The sequence below is a fragment of the Coenobita brevimanus genome, chromosome 73 (genome assembly GCF_032717465.1).
Source record: "Coenobita brevimanus isolate Jiangsu-jjx chromosome 73, ASM3271746v2, whole genome shotgun sequence".
NCBI classification, from domain to species: domain Eukaryota; kingdom Metazoa; phylum Arthropoda; class Malacostraca; order Decapoda; family Coenobitidae; genus Coenobita; species Coenobita brevimanus.
The window spans coordinates 12,277,461-12,297,531 of NC_137026.1; the positions used below are offsets into that span (position 1 = coordinate 12,277,461).

A 20,071-nucleotide genomic window follows, 5' to 3' on the forward strand; every position below is an offset into this window, starting at 1 on the left:
CAACCTAATCTGACCTAACCTCACTAACACAACCTAATCTAACCTCACCTAAGCTAACCTAACCTAACCCCACCTCACTAACAACCTAATCGAACCTCATTTAAGCTAACCTGACCTGACCTCACTAAGAACCTAATCTAACCTCACCTAAGCCATCCTGACCTAACCTCACTAACAACCTAAGCTAAGCTAAGCTAACCTAATCTAACCTGACCTAACCTCACTGACGCAACCTAAGCTAACCTCACCTAACCTTTCTGCCCAATCTACAGCCTGTGCAAAAACAAGACCAATAAGGATGAACAAGCAACGCCTTCTATCTGGCCATGAGACCGAACTCCTGACCAGTGAAGAGTTACGGAAGATCAGCGAAGACCTGGTGAAGCACAAAAGTGGTTTTGTCCGAATCCTGCCCGACGGCTGGTTGTACCCGGCCATTACCACACTATATCTGGACAGGATTTACAGCATGGAGGTACCCTAACACATTTTCCTTAGCCATTTATTTTCCATGTCTGCCACACGATATCTGGACCGGATCTACAACATGGAGGTACCGTAACACATTTTCCTTAGCCACTTATTTCCCACGTCACAGCTCGGTGTTATAAGGGTTGTCATACTCCAAGACACGAGGTGGAGATATGTGCGGCCTTGGAGATTCCGTAACGTATCTTCTTTAGCGATTTATTTTCCATGATCCAGCTGCCCTTACACAACGATAATACTGATACTAATATTGATGAGGAGGATTATTACAGCTGAGAATAATGTGAAGGACGATGAATAACTAATGACGATGATGGCAGTGGTAACGGTAATAATAAACTGAAGATAATGAAAAGTTTGCTGATGATAATGATGATGATAATGATGATGATAATGATGATGATGATAATGATAATAATGATGATGACAGTGAAGTTTATATTATTAGTTATGACGATGACGATGATGACAAAGACGATGATGGTGGCGATGGTAATAAAGTTCATATTATTAATGATGATAATGATGATGATGATGATGATGATGATGATGATGATGGTGACAGTAAAGTTTATATTATTAATGATGATAATGATGATGGTGACAGTAAATTTTATATTATTAACGATGATGATGATGATGATGACAGTAATGTTTATGTTATTAATAATGGTGATGATGATGATGATGATAATGATGACAGTAATGTTTATGTTATTAATAATGGTGATGATGATGATGATGATAATGATGACAGTAATGTTTATGTTATTAATAATGGTGATGATGATGATGATGATGATGATGACAGTAAACTTTATATTATTAGTGATGATGATGATGATGATGACAGCAAAGTTTACATTGTTAATGATGATGATGAAGAAGAAGAAGATGATGATGACCGTAAAGCTTAGATTATTAATAATGATAATGATGATGATGATGATGATAACAGTAAAGTTTATATTATTATTGATGATGATGATGATGATGATAATGATGATGACGACAGTAAAGTTTATATGACTAATAATGATGATGATGATGATGACGCCAGTAAAGTTTATATTATTGATGATGATGATGATGATGATGATGATGATGATCATGATGATGATGATGATGATGACAGTAAAGTTTATATTATTAATAATGATTATGATGTTGATGATGACAGTAAACTTTATATTATCAATAATGATGACGGTGATGATAATGATGATGACAGTAAAGCTTATATTATTAATGATGATGATGCTGATGATGATGATGCTTTTCCAGCTCCGGCCAGACGACGTGTTTATCATTACGTTCCCCAAAAGCGGCACAACGTGGATGCAGGAAATTCTTTGGGTCATGTTAAGGAACCCGGATCTGGACCCCAATAACGAGGAGATGAAGGAGCCATTGTGGGTCCGCTCAGTGGATGTTGGGTAATTATCTAACGATATGTGTGTGTGTGTGTGTGTGTGTGTGTGTGTGTGTGTGTGTGTGTGTGTGTGTGTGTGTTTGAACAATCTTATGGGCTTCTGACCTTTGGTGCCTTCTTCCTTGCATAAAAAAGTACATCATTCAGCCAGCACTTGATACTGTGTCAAAGTTATTTTCACAAGGAAGTGAGTCATAGGAACCCGAGCGCTAACATATCTATCGAACTATCTATCTATAGTTAGATGCCTTAATCCTTGCACTTCACCATCAGGCTGTCCTCCCTCTAACCTACACCTTTGCAATTCCAGTTTTGATATGCACTTCGACAACGAAGAACGTGCCAAAAGGGACATGAAGTCGATCGCAGAGAAATTTAGCAGAGTCTGTTCTGGGAAGAAAGTGGAGGACGGTATATTGATTCAGATAGCGGAGAGTCAGCCCTCGCCAAGAGTCATTAAATCGCACTTCCCTCTGGAGCTGCACAACAAGGATCTGCTCAAGAAATGCAAGGTTGGAGAGAGAGAGAGAGAGAGAGAGAGAGAGATGCAAATAAGTGAAAGGGTCTCACTGTTAACCATTAATAGTCTTCACATTACACCTCCCTGTCATCTATACTAATGACGCAAATTGTGTAGTGCTTTAAATAATACAGAAAACCTTCAAGTGAACATGAAGGTGTACTATGCAAATTAAGTCGTAAAGGAAGAGGTGTTACGAAGATTCACAGAGAGTAAACACACCTGCACCCTTCAGTCCTATATTTTGACCATGCCTTGTGATCCTGACTGATGACTGATTATTCTTGAAAATCGATTTTTTTTCCCTAACCCTCAACCTTCTGGCTAAGTCATATCTAACCTGTCTGCGTTGACCTTCCCCTGTGTCCTTTCCCTTTGGCCTATTGTTCTCAAAATCAAATTATTCTATTCTTGGATGACCCTTAATCATTCCACCAAATTCGACCAATATTGAATAAAATGTTTGAGTAATAGAGCTGGGTTAAATTAGGTCAGGTTAGGACAGGATATATGACTATTCTGTGACTAATTTTATTGTTCTTAAAATAGAATTATTTCATTTCTACCTGTCTCTTAGTCCTTCCAACAACATTAGCTTTATCGGACTGAAACTTATATCTTGACCTTGCTCTTTGTCCTTGACCTATGTACTACTGTTCCACAAAGCAACAGGTCAGCACCACTGCTTATCCTCAACCATTGCACTAAATAATGTTCAGATAAATTAACACTCATAGAGTTATATTGTTCACACACACACACACACACACACACACACACACACACACACACACACACACACACACACACACACACACACATACACCGCTTGCTGGTGCAGTGATAACGCTCTCGCTTGCCATCTGGTAGACGGGAGTTGGCGCCTCGCTCAGGTTGCGAAAAGTTTCACTGACGAAGTGGGTGGTTACTGTCCCCCTTGAGAAAGGGGACGGGTGTGTGCGTGTGTGAAGGTCACATCCTTGCCCTTAGATCGGACTATATGAGCTCTCAGCTCCCTTCCGGGAGGGTAAAAGCTGACGATCACGACCATCAAGTGATCCTGACCGACCCGGTGAATTACACACACACACACACACACACACACACACACACACACACACACACACACACACACACACACACACACACACACCGAGCAATAAAATACACTCAATCGTAAGGGTGTATTGAAAACAATGATGATGACGATAATGATGATGCTAAAACCAACAACAACAACAACAACAAGAACAAATGCAAAAACAACAAAAACAAACAACAACAATAATAATATTAATAAAAATAATAATAATAATAATAATAATAATAATAACAACAACAACAACAATAAGAGCTAGAACACTAAAATTGTCCAAGGACAATTTTGATAAAGAAAAACCTACCTCAAACATTGTCTACAAGAAGCCGAACTTTAATGGGATCTTGAGGTCAAGGTCACTGATCTAGTGCATATCACCTTACAGTAGGTCATCAAGATCTACAAGTCCACCAAGTTTGGTGGATGTAGCTTTATTCTTTCATGTAAAATTAGGCAATTTCTCTGTCTCCCGGGTAGTCAAAATTTTGGACCATAGACGATTCTCACAAAATAATGATCCGATGGACTATATTAAGCACTGCGTTCTGGCCGTGTCAAATGTATGTCATTAAAACTTTCAGCCCCTTAACTTAGGTGGGTCTTGAGTTTTAGGTTCACTTTTTTTTCTGATCCTATCAGGGTTCCGCTGGAAGGATCAGGATGATATCGGATCAGATGAAGCGGCCAACCAGTACTATAATATGGTACCAAATGAAGGCTGTAACTCTAACGGTATGCGAATGGCAGCGACTTAGATCTTCCCTAGAATAATAATAATATTGACAAAAGCAAGAAAACTTCCCACAGGGATGAGGAAAGTTTTATTAATAACAATGGCGTGGACAACAAGAAAGGGAAGAGAAGGACGAAGACGACGACAATGATGGTGATGATGATGATAATGATGGACTGATGATGACTGATGGTTATGACAATGATCATAATTCATGACGTTGATGATAAGTGATGATAATGATGGTAAGTGACGATAATGATGATGATGATGATAACTGATGATGATGATGTTACAGGTAGTCTACGTGGCCAGGAACCCCAAGGACGTGATGGTATCCTTCTACCACTGGATGCGTGTGATCAGGAGTGCAAACTATCAAGGATCACTCGAGAAGTTTGCCAGGGAAATTATGAAAGGCGACTGTAAGCAGAGACTATAGTACAGAGATTATGGTACAGAGATTATAGTGCAGATTACATTAGTGATTGCAGAGATTATAGTACACAGATTACAGTACAGAGATACAGTACACAGATTATAGTACACAGATTATAGTACTCCTTAACTCCGAGTGACATGTTCTCTAATTTATTTTTTCCTCTATCAGGGTGACGTGCTCTTTAATTTGTCTCTGCTCCTATCAGGGTGGCGTGCTGTCTAATATGCCTCTGCTTCTATCAGGGTGACGTGCTCTCTAATTTACCCTTGCTTCTATCAAGGTGACGTGCTCTCTAATTTACTTTTACTTTTGTGAGACAACATTAGTTAACTTCAGAAAGGACTCGCATACTAAAGGGGTTAATTTAGGATCCATTTAACTCATCCTATTTCAAAACTCTTTCCTAACCTGAAATAAAATCATAGGGTGATAACAAGAAATACATTTTTAAAGGCGTTCCTTGGATGAATGGATTAGAAGAGGTGTTATCCATTGGGTTTGGGAGGTCTCCCCCCCCCCTCCAAAACCCCCTTAGACCCTCTGCCCTTACTAGCCCCTCATATGAAGTTTCTAATTATTTAATGTGCAACACTGTGCTGTATACTTTGTGGGAGCTTACAAAGAACCCAGTTATCATTATGTATACAATAATAGGAATATGTGATATTTTTAGAAGCCTGGGATCAGATTTTCAGAGATAATTACGATAGATTTCTTGGTAACGAGGAAAATTATTCAACATAAGGATGTTTACACAATATCACGTCTCTAGTTCTACTTTCAAAAACAATTCTAAGTTAATTCTAAGTTACGACAGGGAATCAACCGTGAGTTCAAGAATCAGAAGAATCACATCCCTGTTTCGTTATTTAGCTCAGTGATCAGCTTAGCATGGATGATAACTTTTCACTAACTTTCAGGGGATAGATTAAAGGTATTACATTTGAGTACTGTGCTGTGATGATAAGTACATATAGTGTAATACATTATTCTGTACAAAGCAAAGCGTAAATGTACTTTTTTTTTTTGGTGAAGGAGAAACACTGCAAATTCTCCTCTTCATACATTTATATTGCCTTATCATTTTAATCTCAATTGATAAGCACTTCGTTATAAGAGCTAATAATATGATCCCATAAGATTATCTGCGAAATGTGGGCGACTCAAATTTTACCTCTTTTGTGCTCTCAATTCTCAGGTCTGTGTTCAGCCAAAGGAGTAATTTCAATATAAACATTCACCGGAAGAGTACACAGAGCTTTTAGTAGAGTAGTGACGTACGACGTAGAGCCAACACAAATTTTAAACACTGAACACCGCCCTCCCCAGAATAGACTCGGCCACCCTCCTTCCCCCTCCCCCCTTCCCCTCTCCCTCCCCCTCCCCATCCCTCCCCTGGTGTGAAGATCTCGGTACAGCCGTGAGCAAAAAGTTCGTCAAGAATCTTCTGTCTTGCCTTCCACATTTCTCCTTCCTCCCCAAACAGCAGACAGTATCCCTTCTCTTCATACTCATATATTACGTGCTTCATATTACAGTCCAGTCATAATACTTCATTTCATTTAACAGCATCCACTGACACATCAAGCAGAGCAGTGTTGGCGAACTCTTGGTCATGGCTGAATATCACGGAGGTTTGGAATTTTAATATCAAAGACGATTTTCGTGATGTAAAAAAAAAAAAAAAATACGATCATGATTTCACCAATGATGTACTTGTATTTATTTCACGTATGTATGTATGTATGTATGTATGTATGTATATATGTGTTTTTTTGTATGTGTGGGTACGGATGTATGTACCGGGTATGCATCCACTCATTCTCTGTCATCGTGGAACTAGTGTTATATTGTCCGTATTAATTTACTGTATTTAAGTATGTGCGAGTATATGTTTATATGCATGTATGTATGTAGCCTTCGTTTATTTGTATGTGTGTATTTATATATCTATTTATTAATTAAATATCATATTCCTTTATTTTCTGTCCTGGTGGTGCTAGTCTCATACTGCCCGTACTGGCCGCACGTGCTACAGGCCTGGAGGCAGAGAGACAACCCCAACCTTTACTTCACCACCTACGAGGACATGAAGGACGACATCATGGGGCAGCTGCGGAACATCAACAAATTCCTCGGCAAAAACTTGACGGAGGAACAACTCAGGAAGGTGAGTAGGAGACACTCGTGCGGCTAGGAGGCTACCTCAGCATCACTTCCTTACTGGTTTATTCCTGAGTCTGCCCCGTTACTATATCCTGGAAGGTGAATAGGAGAAACCCGTGCGTTAAGGAAGCTTACTTAACATCTCTTCCTTACCGGTTTATTCCTGAGTCTGCTCCTTTACTATATTTTTGTGTGTTACTCATGTAATCTAAGTCGAAGTTAAAAAGATATAAGAAGCAAAAACGAGGGTAGCAATGGATAGTTTGGAAAATAAATCGTTAAGGAAGAGGTGCTAAGACGCCTCCTTACCCAGCGAGAATACCGACCCCTATTACTAAAAACTGAGTCCGCCAAGGTGTATGGAAGCCGCTTATGACTGACGGTCACTGATGGAACACGTGTAGTTGTTAGGTGGAATTAGCCTGCATCCCACATTATACAGTGCAGTCAGCAACCATAGGCAAATCTCAAAGTTCTACCATTATCGCATTCTCTCTCTCTCTCTCTCTCTCTCTCTCTCTCTCTCTCTCTCTCTCTCTCTCTCTCTCTCTCTCTCTCTCTCTCTCTCTCTCTCTCTCTTCACATGACAGTCAAGGGATTGCTTCTGGCTGGCGTTGTAACTGGTTCTGTACACTTGGTAACACACCTTCCTTCGCAATGTATTCACAGCACAACACCTTAGCATCATCTTACAACCAACTGATGTCAACGATATTAACAGACACGAAAAACATTCACAAGAATTTTATACCATAATCGCCCAGATAAATCGCCCAGGAATAAGTGCTACGACGCTTGACACTTCGCCCATCATCGTAATTTCTTTTTGAGTGTCTCTAGATCCTGCCTCACCCCATCCTTGGACAGGGAAAGAAAATAAGAATGAAGACTATGATAATGATAATGGTGATGATGATGATGATGATGATGATGATGATGATGATGAGGAGGAGGAGGAGGAGGAGGAGGAAGAGGAGGAGGAGGAGGAGGAAGAGGAGGAGGAGAAGGAGGATAGAGATGGTGGGGGTAGTGGTGACGATGATGATGAAGGTGATATCATCACCATCATCATCGTTATGTTTAGTCATTATTATTATTGTTATTATTATTATTATTATTAGTAGTAGTAGTAGTAGTAGTAGTATCATCATTATTGTTATTGTTATTATTATTACTATTATTATTATTATTATTATTATTATTATTATTATTATTATTGTTATTATTATTATTATTATTATTATTATTATTATTATTATTATTATTGTCATTGTTATTGTTATAATTAACAATTATTATTAATATTATTTTATGATCATTAATACTACCATTCTTCTTATTATGATTAGTTATTATTATTATTATTGTTATTAATATTGTTTTTATTACTATTATTATTGTTGTTATTATTATTATTATTATTATTATTATTATTGTTATTATTATTATTATTATTATTATTATTATTGTTGTTGTTGTTTTGTTGTTGTTTATTATTATTATTATTATTATTTTTGTGGTAGGTGGGGGCGCCCATCATCCACTCACTCAATGTAAAGGTGCCATATGATCTCTACACTGAGTGACAAGCCAAATGGTTTCCTGTACTCAGGAAACCATTTACTATGCTGGGTGGTAACCATATAACCGGGGTTTCTGGCAGGGTTGTCCCCCAGATTCCCCTATAGCAAATCACTTAATCATGGCAGTCGTTTCAGAGAGCCTAGGAGCTCCCAGTACCTGCCCAGGGACCCAACCAAATGGGCAGACTCGCGAGGCCATATGGAATGTGAGAGGCGTGAATGAACAGAGCAAGAGGGTGGAAGTGGTGAATGTGTTCAAGAGTGCGAGATATGCTGTGATGGCATTGTGTGAAACGAAGATGAAAGTATGCGAAGTGGAGGAGTGGGAGGGTGTGAAATGTGTAAGATCGGGAATGAATGGGCGAGGAAGATGCAAGGAAGGAGTTGCTTTGTTGATGAATGAGGTGTGGCAGAGTGGAATGAGAGACTACAAATGTGTTAGCTCGAGATGTATGTCAACTTCAAGTTTGAGAAGGTGAAAGTGGCAGTGATTGTAGCATATGCACCATGTGAGGACAGGAGTGAGAGAGAGAAAGACAAATTTTGGAATGAGCTGGGTGAAGTAGTGGGAGAAATGCCCAGGAGCTATAAAGTGATTGTGATGGGGGATATGAATGGAAGAGTAGGCACTGGTCCTGAGAATGACATAATGGGTTGTTATGGAGTACCAGGAGAAAATGATAATGATAAATGGAAGAGACTAAAGGATATGTCAGGAGAGGAGGTTGTGCATTTGTAACTCTTATTTCAAACACAGAGATGCACATAAATATATATGGTATAGAAAGAACGGGGATCGTGTTGAAAGAAGCCTGATTGATTACGTGCTCGTAGAGAGGTCGATGATGGGAATGGTTGCTGATACGAGGGCTGTGAGAGGACGAAGTGAGGTCTGTGAGATCATATGACTGTGGTCACAGTCAGGGAGAAAGACTAAAAGTTGAGAAGCGGAGGATCAAAAAAATGGCAGATGAATACAGGACCAAAGTAGAGCACGAGTTATAATTACTGAATTGGAATGAAATTGATCTGGACAGACTGTGGAATGCATATAGGGATTGCTTAGTTAGGAATGCTAAAGCGGTGTGTGGTGTGCCAAGAGTAACAACAAAGAAGAAAGGTACGGCATGGTGGGATGAGGAGGTAAAGAGAGCAGTGGAGGAAAAGAGGAAGAAGTGGCTAAAGTGGTTACAGGATAGGAGTTCAGTTGAAATAAGAACTGAATATGTTGAGAGCAAGAAGCACGTAAAGAGACTAGTGAAGAGGAAAAAGGAGGTAAATGAGGATCTAGGAGGAAAAATGAATGCGAACTACTCTGAAAATAGAAAGTTATTCTGGAAAGAGGTGCGGAAATGTAGAAGTGAAAGCGGTAAGAAATGGGATGGTGTGAAGGATGCAGGTGATAGATTATTAACCCATGGAGATTAAGTAAGGACCAGATGGAAAGAATATTTTGAAAGCCTGATGAATGGGGATAGAGAGAGCAGAGCAGCTGTAAACATGATTGGTTTTGGGGGTGTGCAGAGAAAGAATGCAATGCCAGGAGACGTGACACTCGCACAGGTGAAGAGTGCTGTGAAGTGGCTGAAAAATGGAAAGCAGCTGGGGTTGATGAGGTGTATGCAGAGATGCTTAAATGTAGTGGAGAGAATGGAATGAAGTGCTTGTTGGAGATACGTAAGAAGGCATGGATGAGTGAAACTGTGCCTGCAGGGTGGAAAAAGGCTGTGATTGTACCCCTGTACAAAAATAAAGGTGAACGAAGTGAGTGCAAGAATTATCGTGGCATAAGCTGACTCAGTGTGGTAGGGAAGGTATATGGAAGAATTATTATAAAGAAAGTAAGTGAAATATCAGAAGTCCTAGTGAGTGATGAACAAGGTGGCTTTAGGAGTGGCAGAGGATGTGTGGACCAAATATTTGCAGTGAGACAGATAGTAGAGAAGGCTTGTGAGAAGGACCATAAGGTGTTTATGGCATTCATGGATCTGGAAAAGCATATGGACAAAGTGGACAGAGAAGGAAAGTTTTGTGCATGTACGATGTAGAGGGTAAGCTGTTAGGTTTCGTCAAGAGATTTTATGATGGTAGTGAAGCATGTGTCAGGGTTAATGGGCATCTAAGTGAATGGTTCACAATCAGTGTGGGCGTGCGACAAGGTTGTGTGATGTCCCCATGGTTGTTCAATGTATATATGGATGGGGTGATGAGAAGTGAAAACACGAGTAATGGAGAGAGGGATGGCATTGGTAATGGATGGTGATGGATGAAATATCTCAAATTTGTTGTATCCTGATGACGAAGTAATGCTTGCAAATACCGGACAAGAACTTGGCAGGCTAGTGCAGAATTTTGCTGATGTCTGTAAGCGTCATTCCTTCAGAGTAATTGTAGAAAAAAGTAAAGTGATGGTTATTGAGAGAGAAGGTGACTGCCAGTCCAATGTAACAGTGAATGGAGAGAGACTGGAATTGGTGAGAGAGTTCAAATACCTGGGTACAATGATAGAAAAGAGAGGAAAATGTGCAAAAGAAGTTGAAAGTAGAGTGACACAAGGAAGAAAAGTAGCTGGTGCAATGAAGGCCTTGATAAGAAACAGAGACTTGAGTGTTGCAGCTGCAAGAGGCTTACATGAAGGAGTGTTAGTGCCAACTTAAACATATGGATGTGAGACTATGGTATGGCATGAAAATGAAAAGTCAAGAGTAAGAGCAGTGGAGATGGGACTGCTGAGGAATGTATGTGGAGTACAGAGGGTGGATAGGATACGAAATAATGTGATTCGTGAAAGATGCGGAGTGAGGAAGTCGGTGGACACCAGAATTGAAGACAGTGTACTTAGATGGTATGGTCATGTGGAGAGAATGGATAGCAATGGAGTGGTGAAGAAGGTATATCTGAGCGAATTCGAAGGAGGGAGGAGGCGAGGTAGGCCAAGGAGAAGGTGGAGAGATATGGTGGATGAATGTGTGAGGAAGAGAGGTTTGGAAGTTGGTGAGGCTAGGGAACTGACAGGAGATCGAGCTGGCTGGATGAATTTTGTGAGGAGATGTGCATGATCAGGGATTTTTGGCACCCCTTTTTAATGTGGCAGCGTCTGGATTGAGTCTGTCGGATACGATATGTGAAGCTACAGAACGTGGTGAATGTTTTTGATGTATCCGGTAGAGCCAGGATTCCGGGGCTTGAATGATTAGTAAATGGATGCATGGCCCATTGGATTGGGCAATTTTGGGCTGTCTGGACATTGCTACTCCTCACCCTCCCCTAGGGTGGGAAAGGAGGTTCGGATGATGATGATGATGATGATCTATCTATCTATTGCCAGACGCCTCAATCCCGTTTGGGGTGGCCACAAACAAATCGTCTCTAAGTCTCCCTGTCCCCTGCCATTTCACTGCCCTGCTCCCAACTCACACCCCCCTCTCTCATATACCTCTCCACCCCATCCCTCCATCTCATCCTTGGCCTCCCCCTCCCTCTTCCCCCCTCCACCTCACTCACATACACTCTCTTCGTCAGTCTTTCACCCTCCATCCTCTCCACATGGCCAAACCACCTCAGTGTGTTCCTCATAACGCTTCCTATCACATCCACATCAACACCACAACGCTCCTTTATATCCTCATGCGTCAGCCTGTCTCTCCATGTGACTCCACAGACTCCTCTTAAATAACTCATTTCCTCTGCTCTCACTCTTGACTTGTGTCCTTCCAACAACGTCCAAGCTTCACTTCCGTACGTTAGAGTTGGTATCACAATACTGTCAAATAGTAACTTTTTCAATTCCATGCTCACTTCTCTGTTTCTTATCACTGCTTTCAAAGAACCAGCAACCTTTCTTCCCTGCTGTACCCTTTCAAGTACTTCACCCTCCAAACTTACATCCTTAGTCATCACACATTTTCCAATTCCTCACCATCCAACCTCGCTGTACATTCACTGACTTCACCTCTCTCAAAGACCATCACTTTACTCTTCCCTACATTCACCTTTAGATTCCGTTTCTTACACACTGTCCCAAACTCATCCACCAAGCCTTGCAGCTCCCCTTCGTCTTCACTCAACAACACAGTATCATCTGCAAACAACAGTACAGGGAGTTTCCAAACACTATCCTCTCTCACCAGGGCCACTACAACATCCACTACCCTACCTTGTATCTCTTTTATTACCCCATCCATGTACAGACTGAACAACCATGGAGACATGACACATCCCTGTTTCAATCCAACTTTCAAAGAGAAAAATTCACTTAGTTCACCATCCACACGCACTGCAGCCTTCTCACCATCGTACATACTCTTCACAGCATTCAAAAACTTCCCATCTACTCCATATATTCTTAATACTTTCCACAATCCTTGTCTATCCACCCTGTCATATGCTTTCTCCAAATCCATGAAAGCCGCATACAACTTCTTTCTCTTCTCTAGAAACTTTTCCACTAAAGATCTAAGAATGAATATCTGATCTACACAACCTCTTCCCTTCCTAAAGCCTCCCTGTTCTTCTCCAACTAATTTCTCTGTTCTTTCTCTAACTCTGTCAATAAGTATCCTACCATACACTTTTCCTATTATACTAAGAAGACAAATGCCCCTATGATTACCACACACTTCTTTTTCCCCTTTTCCTTTGTACAAGGGAATAATTATACCTGACTTCCAATCCTCCGGGACTCTACCTTCCTGTCAGGCCAATCTGCACATCTTCCACATCCATTCTACTACTATCTCTCCCCCATGCTTCAGCATTTCACCACACACTCCATCAATTCCTGGGGCTTTCCCCAATTTAACTTTCTTCATTGCTTCCACAACTTCTATCCTACTGATTTCTTCCTGTCTTCTCACCCCCCTCCTTCTCCCAGCCATTCCCCACCCACTTATACTCGCATTACTTCCATCCTCTACGTTCAACAGTTCCTTAAAGTGTTCTCTCCATCTGCTCACTTTTTCTCCCTTCTCCTCTAGAAATCTACCATTTTTATCTTTCACTCCCCTGATGATGATGATGATGATGATAACTATTATTATTATTATTATTATTATTATTATTATTATTATTATTTACTTCCTTCTCCATTCCACAGATTGCCCAGTTTACCAGCTTCTCGTCTATGAAAACCCGCGGGGAACCAATTGACAAGGCCTACTACAACGAGGATCTGTGGAAGAAGGAGGGTGGCATGTTTAGGAAAGGTGAGAGAGAGAGAGAGAGAGAGAGAGAGAGAGAGAGAGAGAGAGAGAGAATATATATATATATATGAACACTTTTTTCTTTATTCTAGGGATAAAGGGCGACTGGAAGAACCACTTCTCTCCAGAACTGAACCAAGAGATGGACCAATGGATCAGGGACAACGTGAAGGACACTGGCCTTATTTTCAAGTCTGGAAATTAGTGAGCTAATTGCATAGAGGTGTATTAAGTGACTACTGAGCTTTGGTAACACCCATTCCTTACCTGTTTGTTCTGCACAGTTTAATTCATTGTTCTCCTCTGTTTAACTGATGCAGACTTTGTCTATATTAAGGTGAAATAAAGAACAGACGAGGCAATGTTAAGGTTTGATATGCCAAATACATCGCTAAGGAAGAGGTGCTACCAAGCCTCCTTTGCTGCATAAGGTATGGGCCTCACTAAGATGCAAGTTTTAGTGTATTCTTACTACCTCCAGACGATTTTATTCAGCTTAGGAGAGCACCGTAGCAGTGAGGAGGTTAATGAAGCTGTATCCAACCCCTCCACTTCCAAAGGTCACTGCTAATCCTAATGAAATCATCTGAGCTGGCAAGAATTAAATGATGAGGGGCTGATGATGACTTAAAGTGCCAAACCACACCACGCTGATACCCCTGTAGAGTTTTTCCCTTCTCCTCTCTAGCTTTTTCTTTTTCCTTTTTCTTAGGTACCAGCCAACAGCATGCCCAATATTTTTTTTTCCTCACTAAACTCTGCTTCGTTTCATCTCCTACGTGGGAAATAAAGCCTTGATGGTGATTATGATAATGATGATGATTTAGTTGTAGGTCTTTGATAACAATATATGCATTAAGCGGGGTTTTAATCTTTTTTTTTTTTATCTGATTCGCTTCGACATTATCCCTACAGTATACTGGCCATGGTTGCCAGATTTGTAACCAGTTTTATGGTGTAAGTTAAAAGACAAAGAACTTTAGATATACTGATTGCTATCCCGATGCCACATTAATTAAAAGGCGCTGGAGGGAGACGCCTTCACGTGGTGGCACTGGTTTAATTGAGTGGCTCCACTGGCCGGTTAGGTAAACGTTCCTCAGCTCTTTCTCTATCCCCTGAAAGAAGGATGGAGGACCGCAGAGAACAATTTCAGCCTGCAGTCCACAGGGTTCACTGTCAGCTGAGTCCTGGACCACAACAATAACAACAACGTCGGCCTAATACAGTCTGTATGTTTTCATCTGACACAGGCGGCCACTTCCACAGCTTGAATATTAAATCATGGTTATGTGATATCCGATGAGCTTTAGTTATGAGGCGAGAATAAGCCTCCTTGGTTACTAGTCAAATTTATCCTCCAATCTGATTACACCTGGCCCATCAGGTGAACACAGACCAACTATAGCATGCTGATATTTAAGCTGTGACTATATTACATAGGGATGTCACACACTGTGGCACTGTAATGTTCATCTGATGCACAATGCACTCTGTATATAGATCACTATACTGTGTAACATGTAAATACAAATACCAGTATAGTCTGAACACTGAAGTTTTATTATTATTATTACCATTATACCGATGCTTTAATTCTGGCACTAGCAGGGGTACCCGGCGTTGCCCAGGTATATAGCTATGCATACCAACAGATCCCCAGACCCGCAGAGCACACCCCCTTAGCATGGGCAGCCCACGGGGGTCATGCCCTGCCTAAAACCTGATTCAAGAGGAGTTATACCACTTTGCAGTGTTGTTTTTCTTGCTAAATATCTATCATACCACCACTACCATCACGGCCACTATAATTCCTACCACTATCACCGCTTCTACTATTGTCGCTTCCACTATCATCACTACATTCCACATCTTCCTCCCACTATAATCACTACATTCATCTTCCCCCCACTATCATCACTACCACTCTCACCAGAACCACTACTTCCGTTATCATTACCACTGACATCACTGCATTCCTCATCATCCCCTCACTATCATCACTACCACAATCACCACTATCGGTACTACTGTTGTCACTGCGACTATCATCACTACATTTCTCATCATCCCAAACTGTCATCACTACCATTATCTCCACTACTGCTATTATCACTACCACTATCACCACAACTACTATTATCACTACCACTATCATCACTACATTCCTCATCATCCCCTCACTATCATCACTACCACTATCACCACTACTACTATTCTCACGACCACTATCGCCATTACTGTTATTATCACTACCAATATCACCACTACTACTATTGTCATTACCACCATCACCACAACTACTGTTATCACTACCATTATCATCACTACATTCATCATCTTCCCAATATTATCACTACCACTATCACCACTACTATTATTATCGCTGCCACTACCATCACTACCACTATCACCACTGCTACTGTTATCACTACCACTATCACCACTACTACTATTATCACTACCACTATCATCACTACCACACTACTACTATTATCACTACAACTATCATCACTACATTATCATCCTCTCACTATCATCACTACCACTATCACCACTACTACTATTATCACTACCCCTATCATCACTCTATCCCCCATCTTCTCCACCATCATCACTACCACTATCACCATTACTACTATTATCACTACCACTGTCATCACTACATTCCTTATCATCCCCCACTATCATCACTACCACTACCGGTACTACTATTATCACTACCAGTGTAATCACTACATTGCTCATCTTCCCCCACTATCACCACTCCTTCGATCACCACTACTACAATTATCACCACCACTGTCATCACTATTGTCAGGTCAGCCACTGTTCTGCTACTGGTACCATGTAATCCAGTACTACCTGTTCCATGGTCGGATCGTCGGCAAATAAACCGGCACCCCCACTGGTCTAGGCCAGTGAGGAGGGTGACTAGACACCCTGCAGGATGACAAGCAAGACCTGTCAAAGGGCGGATGACCAATTTATGTCAACGACCATCTAGTAGGGTGGGTGGAGCTGGTTAGCCTTGGTTGGCAATCCACCTGGGAGAAGGAAAACTCTGAGGTAAAACCTGGATAGCCATAGTCAGGGATTCCACTCCCCTGTCCAAAGCCCTCTCCTGACTTGGGAGGTTGGGGTGGGCTCTGTGTGTCCTCCTTATATAAAAACAACCCCGCGCGAAATAAGAGAAGGACGAGGGATAGGGGTCAGTGCATGTTGCCTGACCCTGACCCAGTTTTGCTGGGGGGTCATCCCTCAGGCACTGGCCTAGCAGGACTTTTGGGGTCCCGTCATCCTGGCACCCATAATGATGGTTGCTGGGTAAAGCCTAAGGGACCCCAGCGACCGAATAATGGTGGGGTGGGGAACCCCATAGCCCAGACCCTCCTTTTGATTTGCGTCATGGTGGTGCAAAGGATGTGTGAGCCCTAGGCTCCAAACACAAGTTTTGCCTTCAGAAGGCACTGCAAGTGAGGGCTTGGAACACTCTAAGCCTTTCAAAGGATGATCGACTGCCTTTGTTGTCACGAGAGTTGGGGCAATTGGGGGTCAGCATACCTGCACTCTCTGAAGTGAAGTGACCCAGGCATGGTGAGATCAGTAGTGATGGTTACACATACTACTGGTCTGGCTGTGACGATTGTACCGATCTTAGGGGTGTTGCTGTGGCAGATCCACCTCACTTTGTCTCTTGTGTCAACAGGGTTACTCCGGTTGATGAGCATATAATGCTGGTAAGACTGAAGCACTCCTTGGGCTTCATCTCTCTTATTGCAATGTACACTCCAACTGAGATGAGTGATCTTGAAGAGAAAGAGGTATTCTACACCGAGCTTGACTTTGTTGTGGAACAGTGCCCCATGTGGGATACACCCCAGGTCTTGGAAGACTTTAATGCAGTTACTGGCACTGACAGGGAGGGCTTCAGGGATTGTGTAAGTCACCATGGCCCTGAAACCAGGGGGAACTACACAATCTTGCAAAATCCCATAAGTTAAGAATTCCTGGATCCTGGTTCCAGCAAACAAATCTTCACCGCTGGACTTGGTATCCCAATAAGGAGATTGATCACATTCTTGTTAGTACTTGCTGGGGGATCCTTGAGAACTGCACGGTTTTCAGGAGTGAAGAGTTCTTTGCTACTGATCACAGACTTGTTGTTGCTACTCTAAGCCTACAAATAAAAAACTGAGAGATTCTCAAGATGCCACCAAAAAAAGTTCCATCTTGAGAAACCCAGTGATGAGGAGTGTGCATATGAGTATGCAGTGGCAGTCTCAAACCAGTTTGAAGTGCTCAGTACTGTTGAGGATCCTGTTGAACCATGGGATACCTTTAAGTGTGCATCCCTGGCTGCAGCTGATGAGTGTACTGGATACTGCCTGAGATCAAGGAGAGGATTCATAGCGTGGTGGATGCTGACCACAATTGTGGGGAGTCGTGCTGCCAGACTGGCTGGGGATCAGGAACAGCATAGACCTCTGTCTTGACGGGCACAAGTTTACTGAGAATGGACAAGGAGAGGTATGTCAGGGTTATTGCTGAGGAGGTAGAAGGCCGTTTTCATGTAAAGGACCTTCGACCTGCCTACAGAGCCCTGAAGAAGCCCCACTCCAGACCCGCCTCTCAGATTAACTCTGTTCTGACAGCAGATGGACGGCTCATGTCGAGGGCAAACGAGTATAGGGCTTATTGGGCTGAGTAATTTGAGCATGTGTACATGGCCGAACGTCTCAATGGAAAGCTTCCGTCAGCTGATGTACAACCTTTGACTGCTGTCCAACCAATTGATGAAGCTGTGCCCTCTCTAGATGACATCAAGAAGGCAGTGGCTAGGTTGAAGTGTGGTAGAGCAGCAGGTGTTTGTGACATCCCAGCAGAATTTATCAAAGTTGGGAGTGAAGCCATGATCAAGGGGTTACATGCAGTCATAGAAGCCGTTTGGCAGACTGGTATCATTCTTTCTGACTGGACAAAGAGTTTGGTCACCCCTACCTGGAAAGGAAAATGGGACCAGCATCATGACTGTAGGAACTACCGGGGTATGATGGTGCACAGTGTGCCAAGCAAAGTTCTCACATTCTCCTGATGTGTATCTGGGACAATCTGCTAAAGTCTCAGAGGTCTGAGCAATCTGGATTCATGCCCAGGAAGTCTACTGTTGACTGTATTTTAGCTTTTCGAGTGCTTGTGGAATGCTGTCTTGATTTTCTACAAGGTCTGAGAGCAGCCTATGTGGCTCTCAAGACGGTGTTTGACTCTGTAAATCAGGAGGTACTATGAGAACTTCGACACTGTGGGATCCCTGCAAGGATAATCCAACTGATTGCTGGCTTGTACTCAAACACTGAGAGTGCTGTCAGGTGTGTATGGGGGGGAGGGGAGAACGTCCAACTTCTTTCCAGTAAATTCTGGTGTAAGATAGGGATGTATCCTTGTTCCCACACTTTTCAACACATGCATGGATTGGGTACTGGACCAAACTGTGAGTCAAAGTCACTGTGGGGTATCAAATGGCAATTTCAAGGTTACTGACCTTGACTTTGCAGATGATGCAGTTATCCTAGCTGAGTCGCTGGAGATACTACTGAGTGCCCTCGAGGAGATTAATGAGAATGCGAAGCCACTGAGATTAAAGGTCTCCTGGGCCAAGACCAAGGTCCAGGTATATGGTGGTTTGCTGGATGAAGCAGTTCAGTCTGTTCAAGCATGTGAATAGGATATAGATGTCTTGGAAAGATTCACTTATCTTGATAGTGTGGTCCACAACAATGGTAGATCAGACAGTGAGATCTCTCGTCACATTGGTCTAGCCTACAGGGTTATGGATTTACTCAGTTCAGGTATTTAGTGCTGTCACTATTTGTGCAGAAGGACGATAGGTTGCATCTTCAGGGTGTTTTACTTTATGGCTGTGAGACATGGATACTAAACAGTGACTTGAAGTGGTGAATTGACTCCTTTGGTACTAAGTGTCTTTGCAGGATCATGGGATATCTCTGGTACAACTGGGTGAGTAACGAGCGACTACTCCGTGCAATTGAATCGAGGCCTATTACCCATATAATATATCGACACCACTCCAGCTACATGGGCACGTGGCCTTCTTTCCTGAGGGTAATCCTGCTCACAGGGTGATCTCTGAACGAGTTAACCAAGGGTGAAGGAGGCCAAGGGGAAGGCCACATAACTGCTGGAGCAGGTCGATCACTCCTGTCGGGAGATACGTAGAGGGGGAAGAGTCGCTGCCTGGAGGGTTGCACAAAGGTACCCACGTGGGTGGAGTCGGAGGGTGAGTGAGAATATGCTCCCCGTGGCGTTTGCCCCTTCTTGACTGATTGATTGATATCATCATCTTCCCCCCACTATTATCACTACCATTATGACCATAACTACTATT

The 20,071-nt window shown here is 42.1% G+C and overlaps 1 protein-coding gene across 1 annotated transcript; it reads left to right on the forward strand.

The window, feature by feature from the left end:
* The first annotated feature begins 298 nt into the window (after positions 1–298).
* On the forward strand, positions 299–13,870 carry LOC145407479 (sulfotransferase 1 family member D1-like). Its single transcript, XM_080278409.1, has 8 exons — positions 299–475; positions 1,774–1,925; positions 2,232–2,428; positions 4,180–4,244; positions 4,572–4,698; positions 6,719–6,885; positions 13,560–13,668; positions 13,758–13,870. Exons 1-8 carry the CDS (start codon positions 299–301, stop codon positions 13,868–13,870), a joined length of 1,107 nt encoding a protein of 368 aa, XP_080134535.1.
* Positions 13,871–20,071: the final 6,201 nt, after the last annotated feature.